General features: G+C 47.9%; 1 protein-coding gene across 1 annotated transcript; it reads right to left on the reverse strand.

Moving 5' to 3' along the window:
- Window positions 1-16: 16 nt before the first annotated feature.
- Window positions 17-4,458, reverse strand: NHP2 (NHP2 ribonucleoprotein). Its single transcript, XM_081233122.1, has 4 exons — window positions 4,184-4,458; window positions 3,672-3,741; window positions 1,045-1,150; window positions 17-382 (listed from the first exon to the last, which is right to left on the reverse strand). Exons 1-4 carry the CDS (start codon window positions 4,341-4,343, stop codon window positions 257-259), a joined length of 462 nt encoding a protein of 153 aa, XP_081089248.1. The 5' UTR covers window positions 4,344-4,458; the 3' UTR covers window positions 17-256.
- Between the last annotated feature and the right edge of the window lie 12,303 nt (window positions 4,459-16,761).

Genomic DNA, 16,761 nt, shown 5'->3' on the forward strand with positions numbered 1-16,761 from the left:
CCACAGACTCAGCACATTTCAGTTTTAGCATTTACTTCTCCCACGTCATCTTCATTGAAGCTCAACAGAAAATAGCACTGATGGAGAAGATGCTGGCTTTGCTGCCGTGAAGTAGCTGTTGGAGCCACCTGGGAAGAACACGTGCCTCAGGGTACCACAGAGATGCTGTGAATGGGGGCAGCAGGAGGGCAGCCAGCTGGTGCGCCGCCAATCCAACAGCTTCTGGAGCAGGTGCCCAGGTTGCCGCCTAAGTCCTTCACATGGGCGGGGGCAGGGCCTGTACCTCCTCCAGGCACTCGTCATAGGCCTCCTGGTATTCCTCATGGGGCTTGACCATTATCACACAGGTGGGGCGCTTAGAGCCGGCGGCTGCACCCAGGTCCTGCAGAGAAGGAAATAGAAGCGCTGTTTGGAAAGAAGGCCGCACAACCTGTATACCAGGGAGTCACAAACTGGTGATCCACCAGCCTAATCCAGCCCACAGACTAGTGCTAGTGTCAATGTTAAGACACGCGCTAGTCAGTCAATGTTAACATTTTGCCACCATTTAAACTCAGCAAACTTTCGAGTTGTGGTCCAGCAACACTGGGCCTACAGTTCCACATGGCAACTGTGAAAGGGCTCCAGCCCAGCAGGGGCCGTCCCCTTGGGCAGTGCCTATGCTTTCCAGGTCCCTGCCATCCCCCACTCCCTGGACCCCAGACGTGGCCTTTGCTGTGTAAGGGTAAGGACAGCTTCAGGTCCCTAGAACATCCCCTCTGAAACTGCACCCACCTAATAGGACTTACATATCCAAGTTCACCTTCTGTTTCACTCCCATAGTCCGTGGAGAAGGGGATTCCCATTTTACAAGAAAGAAATGGAAGTGCAGAGAGGTAACTTATCTGCAGTCCCTCGTCTAGGAAGCAGCAGAGCCAAGAATCCATCCCGGTCTGTCTGAACTCCAAAGCTCACACTCCTTCCCACTATGGCCTGCTGCTACATACCTGATCCCAGACACCCTCCCTCCTGTGCTGACCAAGATCGGGCACACATGCTCCTTACCGTCTTAGAGGGGATATAGACGTACGGCAAATTCCGGTCTTCACACATAACTGGGAGATGGCAGTATACCTCAATGGGTAATGTGTCTCCTGCCAAAACCATGATCCTGAAATAAGAGAAACCACTGTCATTTCCAGCTTGCTTGTTCCCTCTTTCAGTCGTAAGTGTTGCCTCTGAGCTGGGCCTTGGGGGTACAGAGATGGGTAAGCTGCCCCATGACCTCAAAGAGTCCAATTATTAATGTGTGTCTCCCAACCTTTAGAAATTCATGCAGGTTTGTTTGGTGAGTGCATTCCTCTGGGGAGGTAATCTCTATTGCGTGGCAACAAGTAAATGCCACCAAGTGTGACAAAGCATATCGTGCTGGGACAGATGAGGTATGAGAGAGATGCCAAGGAGTAAGAGCTCACCCCTCCTTGGAAGATCAAAAAATGAATCAGGAAGTGACACTTGAGAGGAAAGCTGAATGATGAACATGTCAGGCAGCCCGTGGAGGGGCTGGAGGCAGGGAAAGCATTTAAGGTCGAGAGAATCAGAAGGATACCAGATACACAGGGGCTGGCTATTGCTGGGGAGCCAGGGATGGCTTTGGAGTCCAGGATGGGGATGGGGCAGACAAGACGGCTAGAAAAACTAGTCACATTTAAGGGCCTTGAGTGCTTCCAGGATCATTCCCAAGAGTGACAGGGAACCAATGAAAGCTTGCCAGAGAATCTCCAGCTAGGGCTCTTAGCTGGCAAAGTGCTGGGGTTCTGGGACAAGGGCCTCAGCAGCCCTGATGACACAGAGGGAAGAGTCTGTTCCCTAGGGGAGTGAGAGGAAAACACAAGAAAGAGCTCTTGGTTCAAAGCACTGCATCCACACTCCTAGTTTTCCGTTTGCCTCAAATACTCTCCTCCTCTGCAGGCTCCTCTTCCTTTGAGTAGCCTTTATTTTATTTTATTGGCCGTGCCGCACGGCTTGCGGGATCTTAGTTCCCCAACCAGGGATCGAACCCTGGGCCCCCTGCAGTGGAAGCACGGAGTCCTAACTGCTGGACTGCCAGGGAATTCCTCAGTAGCCTTTAAATGCTGGTGTTCCCACAGCCTGGTCCTTGGCTGCTCTGTCAGTACTTTCTCCCCAGGTGACCCCATCCATAACCAAGGCTTCAAGCGCCAACTATGTGTTGACAACTCCCAAATCTATGCTCTCCAGCCTGACCCTCTCCCAAACTGCAAAGCCTTATAGCCACTTGCCTGTTTGACATTTCTGCTAGGGAGAGGGTTCATATGTCTAAAAGGCACCTCGGGCTTCCCTGGTGGCGCAGTGGTTGAGAGTCCGCCTGCCGATGCAGGGGACACGGGTTCGTGCCCCGGTCCGGGAGGATCCCACGTACCGCGGAGCGGCTGGGCCCGTGAGCCGTGGCTACTGAGCCTGCGCGTCCGGAGCCTGTGCTCCGCAACGGGAGAGGCCACAACAGTGAGAGGCCCACGTACCGCAAAAAAAATAAAAAAATAAAAAAATAAATAAAAGGCACCTCAAAAACTTGTCTAAAACCAAACTCATGATCTTCCCATACAAACCCGGCTCCCTCCACTATTCACTATTTCAGTGAGTGTGCCCCCTGTCCATTTGCCTGGAACCCACACCTCTTCACTCCATAGCGGAAAGTCCTCTCATCCATCCACTTTAATTCTTTCCATCTCGCCATCACTAACCCAATCAAAAATTGCCCCTGCCTCTTCTATGCCACAGTAGCCTCCTATCTCAATTTCCCCATCTATTCTTCCACCTCTGATCCTTTCCAAAGTTGCCAGAAAAATCTTAAGGTGTAAACATAATTATGTCACTCCCTGGCTTACCTCAGTGGCCTCCAAAGCCCTGAGTGCAAAAACTAAACTTACCATGGCTTACGAAAACCCCATGCGAAGGCAGCACTTCTGCCCACTACTACCCTCTCCTGCCCTGAAATCCACTTTCTTCTGGCAGAATGCCTCCCCTCCCCACCAGCCCACAAACTAATTCCTATATCTTCAGACCTCAGCTACCCCACCTAGGTCAGACTCCATAGAGCATCAAATCCCCCCAGCATTATTTACCTCTGGAGCACCTACAATGTACCAGACACTTCTGAAAGTAAAGCAGTGAGAGGCTTTTTCCTGTTCTCAAAGAGCTTACTTTCTGGCCCTAGTGGGAGATACAGGGAATAAAAATGCAAGTAAGTTTCAGGTTCTGAAAAATGCCAGAAAGAAAAGATGTAGGATAATGAAGTCAATCTCACTGCACCCTGTACTTTTCCTTCATGGTTACCTATGACACTTGTAATTTTGTGTGTATTTGATTACTGTCGTTGTCTCGCCATAGTATAGTGCCTGAAAGAGTAGGCAGTCAGTAAATAGTCGCTGAATGAATGAAGCTGGGATCTACCCTAAGTGAGCAGGCTTATGCGATTCGCTTCCCCTGGAATTCACTTTCCCCATGGTGTCCCTTTGCGCTCGTGTAAGTGATGTATCAGCATCTGTACGGAAGGGAATTTACCTTCTGCACATGAGGGGGAGTCATAGCTCTTTTACCGACTACCTACTAAGTAGCAGGGATAACTTCGTCATCGTTTAGAAATGCAAAATCCGGCGGGAGGGGGTTCTTACCCTTTCTCGCCTTTGTTGATAAATTTCTGAACTTCCTTCACCCCGCGCCGAATCTGCTTCTGCTTCACGGCTGCAACGACAGAAGAATCAGTCGAGGGAACCTCCGCCCGCCACCCGCGTCCTGTCCCGGCTCACCCCGGCGTCCAACCGCACATTTTTTTTGTTTGTTTTTTTGGCGACGCCACGCGGCCTGCGTAACTTCCCCACCTAGGGGTCGAACCCATGTGCCCCCTCCAGTGGAAGCGCAGAGTCTTAACCATTGGATCACCAGGAAAGTCCCGCCGCACCTTTCTTTCTTTTTTTTTTTTTTTGTGGTATGCGGGCCTCCCACTGTTGTGGCCTCTCCCGTTGCGGAGCACAGGCTCCGGACACGCAGGCTCAGCGGCCATGGCTCACGGGCCCAGCCGCTCCGCGGCATGTGGGATCATCCCAGACCAGAGCTCAAACCCGTGTCCCCTGCACCGGCAGGCGGACTCTCAACCACTGCGCCACCAGGGAAGCCCTCGCCGCACCTTTCTTGATGCATTTGTAGAGCTTCCGCGTGAGGCGGCGAGAAGCCAGAGGCTGCGCGATGGGGTTCAGATTCACCAGCAGCTCATGGTAAGTGCGCTCTCCGCAGCACGCGTCCGCCTGAGCCTCCGGTCCGTCTGGATCTGCCTTTATTTTGGTCATGGCAGCGAACGCGGCAACCAACCGCCCCAGGTGCTAATCCACGCGGCGGGCGCTTCAGGAATCACTTCCGGATCATGCCGCTCTGCGGGAAGCAGGCAGTAGACCACAACCAATTAGGAACTCAGGTCTCCGACTCTGACCAATCCTTGACGCTCAGCTCCTTAAATATACAGCGCGGAGGGGCGGGGTCTCGGCCGTAGGGGCGGGGCCACTCCCATAGCCGGGGCGGGGCGGGGCGGAGCGGATTAGGACCGGAGTCGGAGGGTTCAGGAGGCGAGGGCCGGAGCCCTGAGGGATTCGGGCCCTGGAGGAGGTGAGGAGGCACTGCGACCCAGACTTGCGCTCTTCTGAGAGTTCTGCGTCACAGAATAGGAGGCGAGAGGAAGAGGAGGAGGAGGAGGCTGTACCTGTAGGGTCGTGACCACATCTAAGGCGACAGGATCCTTGCCTAAAGCTCGGGGTCTGCGACCGGACTGGAAGAATGGGAAGTCTGCTCAGTGTGATTCCAAACCTCCTTAGAATCTGATCCCTTAAGCAGTGCCTAGACCGGTCAGGTCCCGGGTCCTGAACTGGTCCTGGCTGGTGTACCCTAGGTGCCAAGGTTAAGGTAGAGCCTCACACTGCTAACGATTCCTTCGTTCCAGCACGATTTTTCACACTCTGCTTTCTCTTTCCTGGCAAGGGATGGACCCACTCACTCACTGATTGTCTCGGTCTAGACCGCTGTTCCCCAGAGAGCCGGTGGCTCGTTCCCACCCTTACCCGCAGGAATCTGCTCAGATGTTTACCACAGGAGAGGTTCTCCTGACCAAAGTATGTAAAATTGCAGTTCCCGCCGACCTCCCAACGGCATCCCCTAACCCTCTGTTTTCCTTGTAGTTCCTACCGCCGCCTGGCATCACGCCCACGCAAGGCATGGCGAGGCAGCTGGCGGGAGCTGAGAGGGAAGACAGCATGAACACTGGGGTTGAGACTTCGGGGTGTGGTGGGGGAGAGCTCTGAGTAGGCGCCCGGTTTGCAGTTAACTCTAGAGGATTAATGGACTGTAATGCTGGGGTGGCGAGCAGGCCTAGACTGGGGTGGTTCTTGTACCTCTGACTTACTTCATGTACCCTGTCTTGGAACACTGGATGAATATTAATTAGATTGTTACAAATTAGTTGCCTTTGATTATAGGATTGACAAAGGCAACTAATTTGTAAATTAGTCCCGTCATTTTTGTGGTGGCCAAACAGGCCAGAAAGTGGAACTTTAGAAGTCTGCATGTGGCCTTGCCAACGCAAGGCAGTTAAGCCAGCTGAAAACTGATCTTTTAACCCTGTAACCAAGTGCAGTCGTTACATAAAAAACAAGTAGCTTTTTAAAACTTAGTATTTTAATACGAAAAAGTAGGATGCAATCCATACTAACCTTAGACCCCAAATAATTTCACAAATAGAAAAATATATCAGTTGAACAATGAGAATAGTTATATAAGCAACAAAAAATAATTTGAAAATAAGCAAAGTTTGTACGCACAATGTAACCAAAAATTGACCTTTTAAATGTTTGCACTTTGGAATTCCTTGAGAAAAGATAGTCGCTCCTGAGCTTTAGGACTGGTGGCTACTGTCAGCTTTGCCTTACTGTCCACCACTTTGCTGTACCATTTCTCACCCCAAACCCTCCCCCACCTTCTCCCTCCCCCTACGTCCTGCAGTAGAAGTTCTGGCCCTCCCTGGGGAGCCCTCCCCAAGTGGCACATGAGGCTGTGAGAGCAGAACTCCTCCGAGCACACAGCTGGCAGGGCTCTGCAGGGTGGTTTTCTTTTCTTTTTCAATCTTAGTATTTTTTTTTTTGTTTTATTGGAGTATAATTGCTTTACAATGTTGTGTTAGTTTCTGCTGTACAATGTATACATATATCCCCTCCCTCTTGGACCTCCCTCCCAACCCCCCCATCCCACCCATCTAGGTCGTCACAGAGCACCGAGCTGAGCTCCCTGTGCTATACAGCAGGTTCCCACTAGCTATCTGTTTTACACACAGTAGTGTATACATGTCAATCCTAATCTCCCAATTCATCCTACCCTCCCCTTCCCCCACTGTGTCCACATGTCCATTCTCTACACCTGTGTCTCTATTCCTTCCCTGGAAATAGGTTCATCTGTACCATTTTTCTAGATTCCACATATATGCGTTAATATACGATATTTGTTTTTCTCTTTCTGACTTCCCTCTGTATGACAGACTCTAGGTACATCCACATATGACCCAATTTCATTCTTTTTTGTGGCTGAGTAATATTCCATTGTATATATTTACCACATCTTTATCCATTCATCTGTCATTGGACATTTAGACTGTTCCATGTCCTGGCTATTGTAAATAGTGCTGCAATGAACTTTGGGGTACATGTGTCATTTTGAATTATGGTTTTCTCAGGGTGTATGTCCAGTAGTGGGATTGCTGGGTCATATGGTAGTTCTATTTTTAGTTTTTTAAGGAACCTCCATACTGTTCTCCACAGTGGCTGTATCAATTTACATTCCTACCAACAGTGCAAGAGGGTGCAGGGTGGTTTTCTATTCCTCTTTTAGCCTTGTTGGTTGGGGTGACAATGTGTCAGTGTTACAAAGGGGAAAGGTGCTCCCAGATGTGAGCACCGGGCATGATGAACTGCGCAAAGAATTATCATCCCCAGGAAACCCAATTCAGGCAAATGTGCTTGACTGACCTCACCAAGGTCTCAGTTATGAAGACCTCTCAGTTCTCAAATGGAAGGAGGAAGGAATTAACATTTATATGCCAAGCACATTACATGTGATATCTCATCCAGTGCTCACAAAGGATACCTTTATTATTCACAATTTTCTGAGGCTCATAAAGGTAATAGCTTCATGCAGCTCACACAGAGCTGAATTTGAATCCTGGTCCGCTAGTGTCCAAGCTCACGCTCTGCTCATCTCCTGTGATTCGGTATTCAACTTTAGCTCAAAGTTTATGAAATGTGGCTGGATAGTGAAAGTGTGGGAATCTTGGCTTGGCCAGGTCACAAATGTCAGTTTTTTGAGCCATAAGACAATGAAGTGCCAAGAAGTGTCCTCAGTAAACCACACTGTGTATTTCTAACACCAGGCTCAGAGATCTGTGCCACATCCAAGGTGGTTTGTGTGACTTCACTGATTTTGTGTGAATGGCCACTCCCGCTCACTTGAAGCAGGGTAGAATGGATGAGAATGTAATGGCTAATGGGTAGTCAATCAGGGTTCTAAATGACAAATGACTTTGTGCAAGTCATTTAACCTCTCTGGGCTTCAGTGCCTCATCTATAAAATGAGAAAGTTAGAACTAGATGGACTAAGGTCCCTTCTTTTAGAAAACTGGGGTAGATTATTTTTTTAATTGAGATATAATTCCCGTATCATACAATTTGCCCATTTAAAGTATACGATTCATTGGTTTTAGTGTATTCACCGAGTTGTGCAGCCATCACCACAGTCAATTTTAGGACATTTTCATCACTTCAAAGAGAACCCCTGCACCCTTTAGCTACCACCCCTGACCCCCTCATCCTCCCTAGACCTATGTAACCACTAATCTCCTTTTTGTCTCTATAGATGTCCCTGTACTGGACATTTCACAGCAATGGAATCATATAGTATGTGGCCTCTTGTGTCTGACTCCTTTCGCTTAACATGTTTTCAAGGTTTGTCCATGTTGTAGCATGTGTCAGTGCTCCATCACTACAGAACATTCCATTGTATGGGTATACTATATTTTATCCATTTATCAGTCGATGGACTGGAGAGGAGATGTGAGCCTGGTCAGAGAGGGCTGGGACTAGCCCACTTGACAGACCCCAGGCCCAGGGGGTACAGCAGAGCTTGGGCAGCGGCAATGGCACCTGCTTTCTCCATCCTATCACATCCCCGTGGAATCAACAACTATGGGATAGGCACAGTGTCTGGAGGCAGCGGCCCTTCCGCAGTGACTCCCAGATCTCCACCTACATCTGGGACCCAGGTCTCCCCACAGTTCCAGCCACACCCACAGTGGCCAAGTTTATCCAGCACTTACTTTCTATGCATTTGATCCTCTGCACAACCTGATGAGGTGGGGATGCTTATCATCAACTCCAATTCCTCCTGGGTGTCTTTTCTCAGCTAGCCTGTCCTGACCTGCCCCTATACCTGTGTTTTCAGTTCAGTGAATGATTCCAGCAATTGCTGTGTTCATTTTCTATTGTTGTTGTAATATATGACCACTTAGTGCCTTAAAACAATATCCTTTTATTCTCTCCCAGGTTTGCAGGTTAGAAGTCCAGGATGGCATGGCTGGGTTCCTTGATCAGTGCTTACAAAGGTAAAAATCAAAGTTTCCAACTGCTGTGATCTCATCTGGCACTTGGGATCCTCTTCCAAGCTCATTCCTGCTGTTGGCCTGTTTCAGTTCCTTGTGGTTGTAGGATTGGGATCCTAGCTTCCTATTGGCCAGGGGTCCTTCTCAGCTTCTTACAGCTGCTCTTTGGTCCTTGTAGGTAGCCTCCTCCATCTTCAGGTGCTAGGTTCAAATCTGATTCCCCTTCAGCGAACAGCAGAGGAAGCTCCCCAGGCATACTGTCCATTCCGCTGTTTTCCCACAGTTGCCTGAATGATCTTCCAAAAGCATAAAACTAACCAGGTTAACCTGAACTTAAACTCCTGCTCCCCGGTAGCCTCAAGATCTAAACAAAACTCTGTGAAGTTCATTCATTCAAATGTTTTCTGAGCACTGACTCCCTGCCAGGTACCAGTTCCACAGACAGTCTCTGCCCTCCTGGAGCTTTCTGTGTTGTGAGACGGAGGGACCCCAACAATGAACATGGCTGCGGTAAGTACTGAGAGTGGCCATTCTACTGGGCCCTGCCACCAGGCTGTCTTCAGCACTCCCTCCCGCTCCCTCACCTCTAGGCTTTCCCAGCACCCCTCCCCGCAGCCATTCCACAAATCTCAGTAGGAAGCAGCTTTTTCCCAGATCCCTTCCTAGGTTCCAGTTCTTAGAGTTCCTGATGCTTCCTAGTCATGGAACACAGCAGCAGAGTTCATTTGGAACCCCTGGGGAGGCAAGGACTTTCTCTATCTCCCTCTGATGCCTGGCACGGTGTTTGACACATACTAGATGCTCAGTACATTTTTTGGAATGAATGGAGAGTCCGATAGGCAATGGTGGAGATGCAAACCTCCTCAGCATCTTCTCTACTCCTGACGGTCTGCGAACTCCACAGAAAATGCTGGCAGCAAAAACTCCAGCTGCTCAGAGTTCTAGCCCATGGGTGCCTACGCTGGCATCCTCTGCCCCGGCCTTAGCTGTAAATTGCAGCTGGAGCCCCAGGATGTTGCTGCTTGGGGATCAGCTATTTAAGGACCAGAGCTCACTCCATGGCACAAAGTCTGGCAGGCATGCCAGTGTCAAGTCCAGGGAGAGCAAGGGAGAAGGATGAGATTTTCTGGGCACAAGAACAGAAAATGTGCCCATCAAGCACTATGCTCAAGAATCCCGTTAAGCAGTGGGAGGCAGCTGGCACTGTGGAGACAGGGCAGGTTTTGCATGCACACATACACACACACACACACATACACACACACTCACATCGACACATCACCAACTTCTACCAAAACAGCAAAGAAAACAGGAGAGTCTCCAACAGAGGAGAGATTTCCCTGATTTTTGAGAGCATGCAAAGCCAATGGAAGAGGGTAACAGATGAAGCGGGTTAGCAGAGCTGCAGCTCAGGAGAGGCTTCGGGGGTGGCGGGGGCACTGCAGAGGGAACTCGCCTTGCGTGGCACCCACAGGCCCCGGGACTGTGTGAGTGGGAGTCAGAACTGAAACAGTGGCGGCACCGGCCCGCACCGCCTCCTCCTCTCTCCAGGCAACCCCAGACAAAAAACCCATCTGGGGAAAACGCGGGCTTTCAGTAGGTGTTGGTGACCCAAAGTAGAGTCTGCCTCAGGCTGCGATTGGGGATCCAGGGCTGACAACGGACTCAGTGGCCACCCTCCTCCTCTCCCCACCACCAACTGGAGCCACAGTCCATGGCCCACGGCAGCTGCCTCAGCACAAAGTGCCCAACCATAACACAAAGTGTCTCGTGGAACTGTCTCAGCTTCCCATCTGTTAAATGTGTGGATTAGGTGGTCCCTAGGGTCCCTTGAACTTCTAAAAATATCATCCTCCCCACTAATTTTATCCCTGCCAGAAATCAAATCCACATGCCACTGGCCGCCCCAGGTCACTGGCTGGGAAAGTGGGAAGGAGGAAGAGTCAGTGCTGATGCCCTACATTAACCCTAACCCTCACCCTCCTAAGGGCCAGCATTCCCAGTGTCAAATTGTGTCCCCCAAAACGATCTGTTCAAGTGCTAATCCTCGGTACCTGTGCACGTGACTTTATTTGGAAATAGGGTTTTGTAGATGCAATCAAGTAAAGATGAGCTCATTAGGGTGGACCCTAATACAATATGACTGGTGTCCTTATAAGAAGCGGAAAAATGCCATGTGACAGCAGAGGCAGAGATTAGAGAGATGTGTGTCTACAAGCCAAGGAGCACCAGGGATAGCAGCGACACCAGAAGCTAAGAGAAAGGCACAGAACAGATTCTCCCCCAGAACCTGCAGAGAAAGCACAGCCCTGCGGATACTTTGATTTTGGACTTCTAGCCTCTAGAATTATGAGACAATAAATTTGTATTGTTTTAAGCCAACCAGTTTGTGGTACTTTATTAGTGCAGCCCTAGGAAAGTAACACATCGAGCCAGTCCCCAGGATATACTTATTGAACAAATGAATACCTCTCCTCCCCACCCCAATCTGTCATCATGAAGGAACAGAAAAGGAAGCAGGCCCACCCCTCAGATTGGAAGGGTTCAGGGCAAGAGCATAGATGGAGTCCTGTTCCCTCCTCCTCTATTTCCACCTCTCCGTCCCACCCTGTTCTGTATAGTGAGGGACCCACACTGTCCACGAACCACCCCCCACCCCCCCGCCACACACACCTTGGCCTCCCTTCAGGGACAGCTCGCTCTCTGAATAGCAGATCGAGGGAGAGGTCTGGGCAGGCAGTAGTAATGGACTCAGGGCTGACTGGGCAGGGAATTCCTGCACCTGGAGGATTGGGGGTGGGGGGACACACCCCCTTGGTCTTGCAAATACCTCACGCGGGCCCACTAAAGCTCAGGCCCAGAAGTGAACAGCCACACATCCAGCATGCACCTAACAGCAGCAGGGAGTGCTTTCCTGGCAGCATCTCACTCAGTCCTCATTCTGTTTTAAAGGCGAAAAAACTGAAGCACAGTAAAGTTGAAGAATCTGTCCAGGGCTAAAAAGCTGATAAACTATATATCTGGGATCAAATCCTGATCTGTTTGACTCCCAGACACTTCCTTTCTCCATATAACATGCTTTTCCCTAGACCTGGTTTAATTGGTAAACTGCCAAAACCTTATAAAATAGTTTAAAAACAAACAAACAATTTTTTTAAAAAAGCCATGAAAGTAACTTGGTACTAGAGAAAGAATAGAGAGGCTGGAAATAGACCCAAACACATACTAGAATCTAGTATATCACAAAGGCATGTTAAATGAATGGATGGAAAGGGAAAGAATTCAATAAATGGCATCAGGACAATGGCAAGCCATCTGGAAGGAAGCACAGCTGGAGCCCTGCCTTGTTCCTCACACTCGCCAGTAAAACTGATGATCAAAATTTTTCATACAAACAATAAAACCACAAAAGCACTAGAAAATTTTCCTTAAAATACAAAAAGCTTTTCTAAAGCACTAAGAGACAACTCTAGAAAAACGACAAGAACGGAACAGAAAGTTCACAGAAAAAGAAACATAAATGACCTATAAAAATATGAAATGTCAGCCTCCTTATGAATTAAAGAAATGTAAATGAAAACAGACATAACAACCACTCCTCCCCCTGCAAAAAGGTTTCTAAAACCCAGTCTTCGAAAGCGATGGAGAGACACTGTGAGAACTGTAAACTGCACCTCTTTAGAGGACAATTGGACCACACTGCATCCATCAAAACATAAATGTTAGGGATTTATCCCCAGAGAGACTCACAAAAGTACCAAAGATACTGCACAAGATTCACTGCAAACTTGCTCAAAATAGCAAGAACACTAACACTGAAGTCCTTCAGTAGGGACTGGTTAAATACATTATAGAAATCCATACAACATGATTTGACAACACATTCAAAGAATAAGATTTGTCTCCATCTATGGTGAACGTAGAAAAAGTTCCCAGCTATACTGACAAGTGGAAACAAGTTGCCAGAACAATATATTACGTTATTTAATGTACATAAACAAATATATATGTACATATATTTGCATATATACATGAAAACTTAATAGTGAGTATCTCTGGAGAGCTTAAATCAGGGGAGAGGTGTTAGGGAGGAAGGACATTTAACTTTTGCTTTATACTCTTGTGTACTATCTGAAAATGTTTTTAACATAAATATTATCACCTTTAAAATAATACATTTGAAATTCCAAAGCCAAAATCCTGATGCTATAGAAACCCAACTTTCTGAAGAGCCAAGCTGACTTTTCTGAGCTCTTAGACTTACACAGTAAGGTTTCTCCCAAGCAGTTGTGTTTGAGGAACCTTCCATCCTCTGGAATCCCACTTGATGATCCCTCTCTCCTTAGCCTCTGTTCTGAAATCTCAGGCTTCACTTCTGGGGAGATACCAACTGCCGCTAAGGCAACTGAACTTCTATTTGAACTTCAGCTCCTAGAGTAAGCATCTAGCTTACTCTATTGATAAATAAAAAGGCAATTAAAAACTCATCCTTAATTTAAAAATGGGCAAGTAAACATTTCTCCTAAGGTATGCAAACAGCCATTAAGCACATGAAAAGTTGCTCAGCATCATTAGCCATCAGGCAAATGCAAATCAAAACCACAGTGAGATACTACTTCCCACCCACTAGGATAACTATAATGAAAAAGTCAGGTAACAGCCAGTATTGATGAGAATGAGGAGAAATTGGAACACTTGTACGCTGCTGGTAGGAATGTGAAATGGTGCAACCATTTTGGAAAACAGCCTGGCAGTTCCCCCCTAAGCTTAAGAGTTACCACGGACCCAGCAATTCTATTCTAGGTACATACCCAGAGACGAATCAAAAACATATGGCCATATACCCTGAGAAAACCATAATTCAAAAAGAGTCATGTACCACAATGTTCATTGCAGCACTATTTACAATATCCAGGACATGGAAGCAACCTAAGTGTCCATCAACAGATGAATGGATAAAGAAGATGTGGCACATATATACAATGGAATATTACTCAGCCATAAAAAGAAACGAAATTGAGTTATTTGTAGTGAGATGGATGGACCTAGAGACTGTCATAGGAGTGAAGTAAGTCAGAAAGAGAAAGACAAATACCGTATGCTAACACATATATATGGAATTTAAGAAAAAAAAAGGTCATGAAGAACCTAGGGGTAAGACAGGAATAAAGACACAGACCTACTTGAGAATGGACTTGAGGATATGGGGAGGGGGAAGGGTAAGCTGTGACAAAGCGAAAGAGAGGCATGGACATATATACAGTACCAAACGTAAGGTAGATAGCTAGTGGGAAGCAGCCGCATAGCACAGGGAGATCAGCTCGATGCTTTGTGACTGCCTGGAGGGGTGGGGTAGGGAGGGTGGGAGGGAGGGAGACGCAAGAGGGAAGGGATGTGGGAACAGATGTATATGTATGACTGATTCACTTTGTTATAAAGCAGAAACTAATAAAAAAAAAAGAGAGAAATGAGGTACTGATACACACTATAGTATGGATGAACATTGAGAAGACTATGTTAAGTGAAAGAGGCCAGACACAAAAAGCCACATTTTATATGATTCCATTTATATAAAATGTCCAGGCAAATCTATAGAGACAAAAGCAGGTTAGTGGTTGTGGGAGCTGGAGGGAGGGTTGGAATAGGAATGGCCAGGTTAGGAGTTTCTTTTTACATGATGAAAGTGTTCCAAACTGAGATTATTTTGACCAACTCTGTGAATATGCTAAAACCATTGAATTGTACACTGTAAGTGGTTAGGTTTTATGATATGCCAGTTATAGCTCAACAGAAAATATGGGGGAAAAAAAGAAACTGAGAAGTGGCTAGAGTGTAGAAGGAAAATCTGGTGACTGGCATGAGGAAGCTGATCCCATCATGGGTCAGGGCTCAAAGCACCACCAGTGGGAGGCTAGTTCTCACCTTTTTGGCAAAATGCAGGAACATTAATTGGGGACAAGAGTACTTGTTGGCAACATGTTCAATTCCAGGACATCGTTCTTCATTGCTGGAAGTAGTTCTGACCTAACAGCCAAAGGGAGGGTCAATTTTAGAAGACACACTTCCCCAGGAGGAAAAGATTTACTGGCAGGATGTGACAAGGGAAAATAGGTGGGCCCTGGACTAGAGACTAGACTAGCCTAACATAAGCCAGTGACCAGACCGACCTTGGCTGGTGAGAGAGCATGAATGGAGTTGGTTCTGGAAAAGCAGAGCCGTCACGACTGGGCCAGATGGGTAGGGGTGTCCCTGGGAGGAGGCACCGCTGAAACAGGGAGACGTCAGGATTAAGATGTCGGATGTCAAAATTGATGAGATTTGAGAATTGATGGAGCTCGAGGGGGAAGGAAGGACGTGGTCCTGTAAAGCTGGCCCAAGCCTCACTAGGCCAGTCTGACATATTTGTTGAGCCCTTGCGTGTGCAAAGGGCTACTGGGGCTGGGCCTGTAACAGGTCCTCGCCTGGAGGGACCAGAGCTGTGCGCATGCCCAGATCACCTCTCGGGCGTGCCGGAAGTGCTGCTGTTAGGCCCGCGGAGGGGCAAAGCTGCGAGCTAAAGGGCACTGCTGGCCGTGCGTGGGTGTCATCTTGGAGGAGACAGAATTTGGTGAGGAAGACGGGAGGCTATTCCAGGCAGAAGGAGGTTTGTGCTGCCGAATTGATTCAGAAGTCACCGATATGGGGCTCCTGCCAGTGGAGGTAGAGACTGCTGAGGATGCTGGGAGAATGTGACTGGTGCAGGCGTCACCTGGACGAGGTACTGAGTGAGGTGAGGGGGACTCGGTGGACAGGTGCTGCAGCTGGAGATGTGAAGACTGGAAACTGGAATGAGACTGGAGGACTGGAAACGAGTGAATGAGTGACCAGCTCTATGGTTGACGCTGGGCTTTCACCCTCTTTACACCCACTTGAGTGCTGACCCGACTTTCAAATGAAGAAAAATGAGGCTCAGCAAGAGGAAGTGACTTGTTCTAAACCCCAGAATTGGGACACAGGGGAGCTGGGATTTGAGCTGTCTTTTTTTTTTTTGCGGTATGCGGGCCTCTCACTGTTGTGGCCTCTCCCGTTGCGGAGCACAGGCTCCGGACGCGCAGGCTCAATGGCCATGGCTCACGGGCCCAGCCGCTCCGCGGCATGTGGGGTCTTCCTGGACCGGGACACGAACCTGTGTCCCCTGCATCGGCAGGCGGACTCTCAACCACTGCACCACCAGGGAAGCCCTGAGCTGTCCTTTTGATTCCAAAGCCAAATCTGGAGCTCTTGTATTGGAGTCTAGGGGGCAGGTGAATGGTCTAGAATAGAGCTGGGCAAACTTTCCCTGTACAGGATCAGACAGTAAATATTTCCCGCTATGTGGGACAAGAGGCAAAATTTAGAGGGTATTAGGAGATAAGTAAAAATATAAGAAGAGATGAAACATATTTCCATACATCTTTATTGACAGAATTTAAAACATTACTTATGGACACTCACTTTTGGGTTTCTTAGAATTTGTGTCATGAAATACTATTCTTTTGATTTTTTTCAATCGTTAAAAATATTTTAAAAATCACTCTTGGGAATTCCCTGGTGGTCCAATGGTTAGGACTCCGAGCTCCCACTGCAGGGGACTAAGATTCCTCAAGACTCGTGGTGTGGTGTGTGTCCCCCACCCCCCAAAAAGTCACTCTTTGTTGAGGAGTCATACAAAATCAGACAGTAGGCCAGCCGGATCTGGGCTGTGGGCCATGGTTTGCCAACCCCTGGTCTAGGTCTGTGCTGCTCAGTATAGTGGCCACTGGCTCCATGTGGCTACTGAACACTCGCAAAGTATGTAGTCTGGATTGAGACGCACTGTAAGTGTAAAATACACACTGGATTTAAGGCAATCTAAAAAAACAAGCAAAATATCTCAATAATTTTTAATGTTGATTACATGTTGAAATTATAATATTTTGGATAGATTGGTCTAAATTAAATATTATTAAAATTAATTTCACCTGTTTCTTTTTACCATTTTACTAATTGTCTAATAGTCTTTTAATGTGGCTATTAGAAAATGTTAAATTATCCATGTGTTTGCATTTGTGGCTTGCATC

This window comes from Mesoplodon bidens, assembly GCF_964165515.1.
Source record: "Mesoplodon bidens genome assembly, chromosome: 4".
Taxonomy (NCBI): domain Eukaryota; kingdom Metazoa; phylum Chordata; class Mammalia; order Artiodactyla; family Ziphiidae; genus Mesoplodon; species Mesoplodon bidens.

Excerpts from the sequence above, each read along its gene's own strand:
- NHP2 (XM_081233122.1), bottom strand. The coding sequence starts at position 4,343 with ATGACCAAAATAAAGGCAGATCCAGACGGACCGGAGGCTCAGGCGGAC. Across the intron at positions 1,151-3,671 it reads ATCAACAAAGGCGAGAAAGG|GATCATGGTTTTGGCAGGAG; the intron begins GTAAGAACCCCC and ends CTCTTATTTCAG. Across the intron at positions 383-1,044 it reads TCTATATCCCCTCTAAGACG|GACCTGGGTGCAGCCGCCGG; the intron begins GTAAGGAGCATG and ends CCTTCTCTGCAG.